General features: G+C 41.3%; 1 protein-coding gene across 1 annotated transcript; it reads right to left on the bottom strand.

Annotated features, from left to right (window-relative positions):
- Window positions 1–2,152: 2,152 nt before the first annotated feature.
- Window positions 2,153–8,943, bottom strand: lmod2b (leiomodin 2 (cardiac) b). Its single transcript, XM_044108581.1, has 6 exons — window positions 8,401–8,943; window positions 7,324–7,770; window positions 6,439–6,699; window positions 6,156–6,362; window positions 4,949–5,386; window positions 2,153–4,209 (listed from the first exon to the last, which is right to left on the bottom strand). Exons 1-6 carry the CDS (start codon window positions 8,674–8,676, stop codon window positions 4,183–4,185), a joined length of 1,656 nt encoding a protein of 551 aa, XP_043964516.1. The 5' UTR covers window positions 8,677–8,943; the 3' UTR covers window positions 2,153–4,182.
- Between the last annotated feature and the right edge of the window lie 851 nt (window positions 8,944–9,794).

Raw genomic sequence — 9,794 nt, 5'->3', positions numbered from 1 at the left:
AAACGACGCTGAAATTCTTACAGGAACAATGAAACTTCTGTACATTTCTCGCAGTGATTCTTTATGGCAGCAATGCAGTTAGTGTTTTATGGAAGAATATGGAAGGACTTCCCCCTCTTGAAAAATATTCCAAACCATTCTGGTTCTGGCAGAGGAGGACGACCCTGTGGCGCTTTCTTTGAAGAGCGCCTTGCATGCAACAGGCAGAGTGTAACTTTTGGACTTTGTCTTACCTAGTCTGCCTTCATTTCAGAAAACAAAATGAGCAGCTGCACATTTGATGTAAAGGTAGCACTGCTGTGCCGCCAAGGAGATGGAGACTTTTCCAAGACAAACGGAGGCCCCGGCTTGGAACGGCTGATAAAGGAAGAGCGTGTCTCTTTCTAACCCGATAAATACTTTTATCTTGCAGTGATCTTGTGAGATTAATCTCAACACCTAAAGGCAATTCTAAATCCATTCCTACACACTGCTATCAAAATGGATCGATGACAGTAATTATTGCAGTGCTACAAGCTTGTGGAAATCTGGTCTTTCTCAGTACAGGAAAAAAGACAAAAACTTATTCTAACACCTAACCCTTAAAATAAATCTAACAGAAACATTTTGAGTTTACTTTTGACTTCTTTTTTTTTTTTTAAAGCAATCAGTTTCTATCACCTTTTTTATGAACTAACTAAACTAGCTCTTAAACTAGCTCATTTCTATGGTCATTACAAATTAATGAAATCGCTGAGGAAAGATGTACTGATAATGTGAAGATTGGATTTCAGCCATTTTAATGGAGAATACATTTATTCTCCATCAAGCCCCCTATATATATATATATATATATATATATATATATATATATATATATATATATATATATATTATATACAGATTTTTTTTTTCTTTTTTTCTTTCTTCGCAGTTATTTTAAATCATCCATCAGTGTTTTCCCTGCTAAGTGTCACACAATATGATTTTCTGTATAAAGGAACTCTAAAACTTTACTCAATATTACAGATAAAGTCTAAACAATATATTTTTAGGCCTCACACAAGCTTGGGCTGGACCTTATTGCTTAAGCCGAGTGAAAGTTCAAAATGAACACACCCAGTGGCGCAAAAGGTGGCTATGCGGTGTATGCAACACATAGGGGCGCTGCACTAGAGGGGGCGCAAAAACGATGTGGAGAATTCTTTCCTGGTCAGCATTTTATGGAGAATTCTTTCCTAGTCAGCATTTTATTTAGCAATGCCTCGACAACAAGGAGCTAAAGATGGGGCGCAGAAAAAACTCCGGGTCACAAAACGGACAACGGAAGAGGGGGAAAGATGAAGATGTTGGAGAGACGAAGAAAAGCTTTTCAAAGTGGTTGAAAGACAGAAGGTAAGTAATGTCAGTGTATCAACAGGAGAGTTGTAAATATTCAGGTTAGCTTAAGCTAGGCTACAATGACAGGTGGTTGTTGTTGTCCAATACGGGACGCGATTTATTACTATAATTATATAATTATTGCTATAAATGTCTGATAGACACACCTATCACACACATCTCAACAATAAGTGTAATAATAATGACCAAAACAGAACACGGGAAATATTAGGGTCAGCTAAATTGTCGTTGCGGGAACTAAATAGGACCCCACGAACTGACACCGGGGCTGCACAGTGGCGCAGTAGGTAGAGCTGTTGCCTTGCAGCAAGAAGGTCCTGGGTTCGATTCCCGGCCGGGGATCTTTCTGCATGGAGTTTGCATGTTCTCCCTGTGCATGGTGGGTTCTCTCCGGGTTCTCCGGCTTCCTCCCACAGTCCAAAAACATGACTGTCAGGTTAATTGGTTTCTCTAAATTCTCCCTAGGTGTGAGTGTGTGTGTGCATTGTTGTTTGTCTTGTAAGTCTTTGTGTTGCCCTGCGACAGACTGGCGACCTGTCCAGGGTGAACCCCGCCTCTCGCCCGGGACGCAGCTGGAGATTGGCACCAGCAACCCTCCCGACCCCATTTAGGGAAGAAGGGTGTAAAGAAAATGGATGGATGGATGGAACTGACGCCGTTGTCATGGCTACCTAGAGACGGACACTTCGCAGCAGCAGTGAGCTGCTATCCACCAGTGTCTTTTTAAAATGTCCAACCGCAAAAATACAGACAGTAGTGGAAAGACACAGGCTAAAGAATCACGAAGAAGTTTAATAGGGGCATTAAAATAAATGTCGGTGATATTCAGTGGCACCCAGTGGGTTTGATATCAGACAGAATGGATCAGGAGAGGAAACGCAAACCCGTCAGAACCTAAAGAACCAGACGTCAATCTCTTCATCCTTCAGTCATTTCCTGAGACCTAAAAATAATATAGATGGCAATTTATAGAACAAATCATACAAATAGATTAATAGTAAATAAATATTGTGAAGAGAACGTTAAAAACGTTTGTTAGGATTGTGTAGGAAAAATGTTGATATCTTTTATAAATAGTGTTTTATGGTCAATATTATTTCACCATTTTATTAATGTTCTAGACACAAGCTAACAGAAGCGGCTCTTTGGCTCACTTATGTCCTGGGAGTGAGAGCATCGGTGAGATGTTCGCATCCACCTCAAAAATATGCATGTTTCCACCCATCGTCTTTTAAGAAAAAGAATCATAAGCTTACTGCTCACTACTTGCTGCTGGGAATATTGGCGTCATCAGTGATGTCAGAGTGAGTGTTTAGTTTTTTATTATTTCACTTCACTTGTTCTGTGTTGCAACTTGTTCAGAGAAAGCGCGCAAAAACGCGGCTTCAAAAACGTGCTCACACGAGTGGGTGTGTTGTCAACGTCTCTGAGAGAGTTGTGTGCATCAGCGGCTCCTCACCAGCAGGCTGACTCATTCAGGCTGAAAAAATGCAAATATATTTATTTTTTTTAATGATCCGCCTATACGTCTTTGTATATATATTTGTCTCCCTTTTTCCCACCTTGAATAAAACTCACCCAGTAACCAAAGAAGACACGAACAACGCAAGCGCTGCAAGTAAGTAAATGGCTATATTTAGAAACGAACGCATATTTCTACCAAAAAACACACATCATATTTACAGTCTTACATGAAAATAGACATTTAGAAAATGTCAGTAAACAAGAATAAGAAAACTCATGTTACTTTCTACTGTGAGAGGATGCTAAAGCAAGACATTTTGCTTCTTTTTTTTGTCACATTTTAATGAATAAGATTATCAGACTAAAATAGCCAGAGTAGATACAAAATGCTGCTTTCAAAACTGGAATAAAATTGATTGAGGGGGAAAAAACTTTAAAAAGTTCAAATTGACTTGTCACCAGGGCCGGTGCAAGTCTTTTTGGGACTCTAAGCAGCCCCCATACCAACATTTCAACACCAGATGATTTAGAATTCCTATGCTACTCTGTGTGTAACATACCTGCTATCTTTAGCATCATTTGTTATTAGCGTACATTATACTAGTACTATTATGACTATTGATTTCAAAGCTACAGGAGTAAAAATTTTTTTAAAAATCATTTGGATTTTAAATGCAGAGTGGTATTTAAGTGTGACATTTTATTTTAACTATTTGAAAGTAACATCAACTGATAAACACTAAATTTACTATCTTATATTTCCCCAACAGTGGCAGCGGCCATCAACGGGAAGAGATTAATCATTATTATCTCCAAAAATAACATAGGAATAGCACTTAGTTTGCATTATTCAATGTTATTTTAAAATATTTTTTTTCTATTATACCAGTTTATTGCTCTTGGGGGACCCCTGGTGGCGTGGAGGCCCTAGGCAGCCGCTTACCTCACAAATGCTGACTCTTATAGTTAGGAAATTCTTCTAACAAACTGAAGCTTGCTAATAGGTGTCAAAATCTGAAGACAATTTGGAATAAACGAATTTCACCTGCTTTGAATAGCTTTTTATTTTATTATTTGGAAACTGCATTCTGTATTTACTCAGGTTACATGTGTTTGATGTTAAAATTTGTTTGATGACCTGAAACAATTAGGAATTATTTTTTGGCAAAAGCGGATGGGGTCTGTATCTTTAAATATCCTAAAATAGTTCAGGATTTTGAGTGCAAATTTCCAGTACACCTTCCCATTTTCTCGGAGAAAGAAATCCAATTTGTCCCCTCTTCCATCGTCGCCATCATCGTCGCCACCATTATCCCGCAGGGCCGATGTCTTCGTTCCTTATCGTAGGTGATGTGGAACTTCCACCTTGAAAATCACAGATTGTTAGAGGACAAAAATGAGACAAAGTGCAGCAAAAAAATGGCCAAACAGCAAGAGCCTGGACTGTTTTTCAGGCGGGCTATAGCGACAAAGCGTCAAGTCTGCTGTTATCGAAGCTCCACTGAACAGTTTCTATAAATACCTGCGCTGAGTGGATGGAATCTGCCAGCTACAGTCAGAGACCCCATTATCTGAGGGCACAGATGATTTTCCACAACAATGTAACAAGCTGTGCTCCAGCTGCAGGAAAAGCCAACACTCAAATCTCCACTTACTGATGTATGAAAATAGGGGAAACTCTGAATAATACAGGCTTTTAGTTTCATTATTTGCCCTGCCGTCTATGTTTTCCATTCCTCTATTATGGACGTCAGCATATCATCCACTTCAGGACAAAAAAAAAAAAGTAAAAAAATGCAGGCTGACTTTATTATTGCCAGTGTTCTCTGTCCTACACTGTCTGTGAAAGATATGTGCTCATACCACAACACGCTGGTGGCAAACAGCCTTTTTTGCCTACCTACTGCTGTCCAGAGACAGATCAGACCACATCAGCCACCAGGATGACTCACACACCGCTGACTCTGTGTCATCCTTGTCTAAATTAAACTCCCTGCTTGTGCAGTTTGCCTTTTGGAGAGTTTGTCCGCTTCGGTTTTTCTCAACCGAATCCCTCCAGATGAGGAAGTTGTGTCTTTCTCATGAGTCCCCTCCTATCTCTCACCCGTCTGAGGTTCCTGAGGCTGCTGCTGCGGATGGACTCCATTAGCTGATCGTGGGCAGACCTCATCGGCGTGGATGGCCTGCTGCCACCCTCCTCCGTCCTCCTCTCGGCCGATACGGGCCTCAGGGCGTTCTTGAGCTCCTTCAGGATGCAGCCCGTCTCCCTCTTCATCTCCTTCGCCTTGCCCTTCTTGCCCTTCTTCCCTTTGGTTTTGGCGACCTTCTTGCTGCCTGCCTCGTGGGCCTTGATGACCTCCGCGATCATCCGCGTGGGCCTCTTCTTCTCCTGTGGCGGTGGAAGGAGCAGAGGAGGAGGCGGTGGAGGATGTGGTGGAGGTGGAGGAGGAGGCGGCGGAGTCTGTTTTTTAGCCGTTAGTTTGGGTGAGGACCAAGGTGAGGCTCTGGGTGAAGTGTAGGGCGACGAACTGGGTGTTCCTCTCTTTAGAAAAGAAAATGCATACATAATGAAAACAGAATTGAAGATGGAAACCAGTTACAGGTAAAAATTTGAGGAATATCTTATTAAAGGCAGCAACACAAACCATCAGGTATCTGACGTTTTGGACAAATTTCATTCCTCTAATCAAGACGGTAGAAAAGACCTTGGTCAAAACATTTATGACGCAATTTAGCTTAAGCGAATTGAGTCCAATATGGCTTTGGAGTTATCCAAGAGGGGGAAAATTTCCAACAATCTGGGCCAAATAAAGTCCCTTCCGCTGAACCCTCGGGCCGGTTTGAACAGTTTGGGAGCTAAGATGTGAAGCGGTGAAAGCTTCCCTTCCAAAGAAACAGTCCGGATCACTGAGACGTGGTAAAAGACCAAGACCACAGAGAGGAAATTTGGATTTTCTGAATCTAACAAGTCAAAAGGGTTTTCCTCCTTAGCACACCACTTTACCGTACTGGTATTTCTCTTTTCCAAACTTTTCTCACAGATTTAAGTCAAACAGAAAAGTTTCGGAGAGAGACACTGATGGGCATTTGATCAAACTAGATTTTAATCTGATGCGATAATCTACTAATAAAAAAAAAACTACTCCAGACATTTTGTGCCAATATTCATGTTATTCTTAGTGTGTATTATATAATTTGAATTGAACCAAATGAACCAGTTAAAGCTGATTGTGTTGTAAGTCATTGCCTGAAATGGAATCGAAATGTTTAATGAATCAAACTATTTGAACAGTTTGAAGCAGAGTGATTACCAGCGCAGAGGTTCTTGGGTTCACAGCTCCATCTTGCCCTCCTTGTTGCTGTTGCCGTTGCTCCTGCAGCCGTCTCTGCCTCTGACGGTCCTGGTTCCTGGTCAGTATCCCAGTCATGCTCATCCTGGGACCGGGGAGGTTGAACTGGTAGCCGAGCTTGATCAAAGTGTGGTTTTCCCTCAGAATCTTCACCATCTCCATTTCCACCTGCAGCAAGTCATTGCAGTAATTCACATTGACTGTAATGGTAACCGGGGATTCGCTGACCTGGACTAAAACCAACCTGTCCTCCACACATGTGCCTCTGGTTGTGAAAGCGGAGCTCGGTCAGGGTGTTGTTGCCCGGAAGTGCTTGGACCAAAGCCATCACTCCCTTCCCGCTCACATAGTTGGACTCTATGTTCAGACTGATGATGGATGCGTTCTCCTTCAGCATCTTAGCGATGGCCAGAGCGACGTGGTCATCAGCCCGCGTGTTCGCAAGACTGAAGACTCGCACGTGGGTGTTAGCTCTTAGTGCTTCAGCAAATCGAATTAGAGTTTCCTGCAAAAGGGATTTGGAAGAAACAGAAAATCCTAAACCCACGGTTACCTTTAAGGTTGCTCAGCAATTTAGAGAGTGAACGTTTAGTGTCTGATTATTTTTGTTATTGTTTGGCCAACCAGTCGATTTTGAAAGATGATTGAGAGGAGCCGAAAGACTTTCCCTTCCAAACTGAAATGGTTTATGAATAGATGTTTTGATCCAACTTCAATCTGGGCTTATTAGATTGAAACTTATGACAATAAGTCATGCAATGAAGAGAGAAAAAAATTTGTTTTTTCATTCATAACAAATTCGTGCTTGTCTGTTATTTCACATTGCCAGAGATAACTAAGTTTTAAGATATAAAACTAATATATTTTCAACAATGTTGCGTTTAAAGAACTAAAAGAAATTGGTCATCTTTCAGTTACAAGATACCCAGTGAGCATCTCTTTTATTAGTTGGAACTCAAAACAACACTTAAAGAATAATAATTTTAAAAAAAACACACAAAAAGTTTTGTTTTATATGATAAAGTAAGTCTCCTTGGAAACAAAGAAAATGGAAATTAGGGATGTTTCAAAACATTTGCATGGAAAGGCTGATACGAGGACAAACTAGACAAATCAAACACATCGTTACCTGTGTGATGTCATCAATGTTGTTCAGATTCACCTCAGTGAGTTCGGAGTCGTCACTGAGAACTCGCTGTAACGCATCATCAACAACAGTAGGGTTTCCACTGGAGTTTAGGTCCTCCGGTGGAGGGGGCGGAGTCAGCCTCACAGGCTCCACCTTCTGAGGCCTCAGTAGCGTCGGCTTGACCGCATGCACCGAGTCTCTCAAGAGTTCAGGTTTTGCCACATTGTCTTGTTTGTCTTCATCCGTTTCAGCGTCATCGTCGTCTTCATTTGTTACAGGCTCTTCTTCCTCACTTTCTTCCTCTTCTTCTTCATCACTGTCTTCCTCTTTGTGATCTTCCCCCTTTGAGTTTTCTGACCATTTGCTTTCCTTTTCACTCTCGTCATTTTTTTCTTTCTCCTCTTCACTGCTTTCTTCTGTCAGACACTCGTCGTCTTGTTCTTCATCCTGTGTTTTGAGAACATCTTTGAAAAAATTGGTTGCAACTCACAAATGTTACACTGTATTCAATGTTTTGGTATCTTTTCACAAGATTCTCACATTTAATTGGCAGGAATTTTCTTCCATTCCTCCTGACAAAACTGGAGGAACTGAGTCAGGTTTATTGAAATAAGTAAACTTTTCAACATTTTTTTTTAATTTATCTAGTACGACTGTATGGGGAATGTGCTGACATTTTGTTTTTAAAGAACCGGTTTCAATAAGTTGGTTTAATTTAATTCTATGGGATGTTAATATTTGTTTAGTAAAACATGCAATAGATAAGCAAGTAATGAGGAAAAAAACAGATTTTTTTAAAAATTGCAGACTCTTGATTTGGAAGATTTATTTGCAAGAAGAAAAAAGCCTTAACCTCCTGGCTGATATCATGAAATGTAATTTAATTTTTTCACAAAATGTTGACTCTGAGTACATGTGCAAACTGTAACTTCATTCTGAGGCTAGCGATGGCTTCTTCATTGCTGAATGGCATTTCAGCACAAGTCAGCCCAGGAATGATGACAACATAGTCCAAATCAAGCAAATCTCTAAGGTGAGATAAACAAAATCACGTTTCTGTACATTTCTTCCTCTTACCAGTTTGGGGCTCCCTCCTGCTATCTCATTTTCCAAAAGTTTACGGGTCTCGTTTTCCCAGTACTTCATGAGGGCATCTCTGCTGAAAGTACCGGTTGGGGTTTTGTCTGTCTGGTCTCTCTGTCTGAGTCCAATGGGCACGTTGGCGTCAGGATCGATGTCGACCAGCTCCTTTTCCAACTCGGCCAACTCCTCCGGGCTGAGCGACGCCAAGAGCTCGTCCTCATCCACATCTTCGTACTTGCTCAGCTCTCGGCGATACCCGAAAAAACTCATGGCCAAAGCCTGAGAAGCACTGACCAGCAGGTATTAAACTGTCAGAGTGTTAATTGTGCTCCCAAAGTGAAGGAGTTTTGATAAAGAAAGTCAATTAAAACATAAGGTCCACCAAAAGGCTTGGAGATCTATAAAGATCTCTGCAAAGTTAGATTAAAAACAGTCGATTCATGCCGTACAATGTGACCAGTCAAAACGTATCCCTCCTGGTCCAGTCTGAACTGGATTCCTCCTGGCCGACCGACTTTATGTGAGGGTGCACACATGTGTGTGTTCATGTGTGTGTGTGTGTCCGTGTCCTCTCCTTTTCTAATCTCGCCAGCTGCTGTTTAGGCTTTAAGAGGGAACGTACCAGCGAGTAGGCCCCATGATGCAGCGTCTTTTTTTGGGAGTCGCTACCCAGATAGGCAGAGCTACAAAAAGCCTGTGAGCTCAGAGGCTCTGTGGCCTGTCATTGTAGCAGTCAGTCACTGGGACCTGAGTGGCTTTGTTCATGGCCAAAAAAAGACTGAGCTTCATCGAAGAAGCAGAACGATAAGGACATATGTTTAATTAATCCGAAGCGTTTCGGTGAATTACTCCTTAAAAAGATTAAATGTTTCATTTTGCTTTATTTGTGAGGGTTATCCAAGATTTTTTTCTGTTTTTGTTTGAGTACCTCTAGATTAAAACAGCAATTAGCTAAGTTATTGTTTGGAAATACATGCAACCAAAAAGTCCTGACTCTCCTAATGGATGTTATTCTTCTTTATTAGCGTTATTCCTTTATTTGTAGCTTCCATCAGTCTCAGTGCTTATCCACATTCCCTCGGTTTTCCAGTTTCCTCTTTCCTACAGCTGTTTTCTATCTCCTGATTTACCTCTGCCTGTACTCTTCCTCAGCTGTTCTCCGTTTGCTTCTGGGTAGTTCTTCATTTCCACCTCTGCCGCAGTCTTCAACCTCTTTGGTTCTCATTGTTCCTCACTGGTTCCTTTCGTTGCTCCACCCTTCCACCTGCTGCTCCTCTTTAGAGTCCCATCCTGTTCTTCTCGTGCTCCAGTCGTAGGTTGTTGTTTGTTTTTGACTCTATCAAAAATTTCTCAATAATCCTTCTGGGATCCTGTCTACATTTCGGTCC

Source organism: Gambusia affinis, linkage group LG23, assembly GCF_019740435.1.
Source record: "Gambusia affinis linkage group LG23, SWU_Gaff_1.0, whole genome shotgun sequence".
In the NCBI taxonomy this organism is placed as follows: Eukaryota; Metazoa; Chordata; class Actinopteri; order Cyprinodontiformes; family Poeciliidae; genus Gambusia; species Gambusia affinis.
This window is presented reverse-complemented; position numbering and strand designations above follow the sequence as displayed.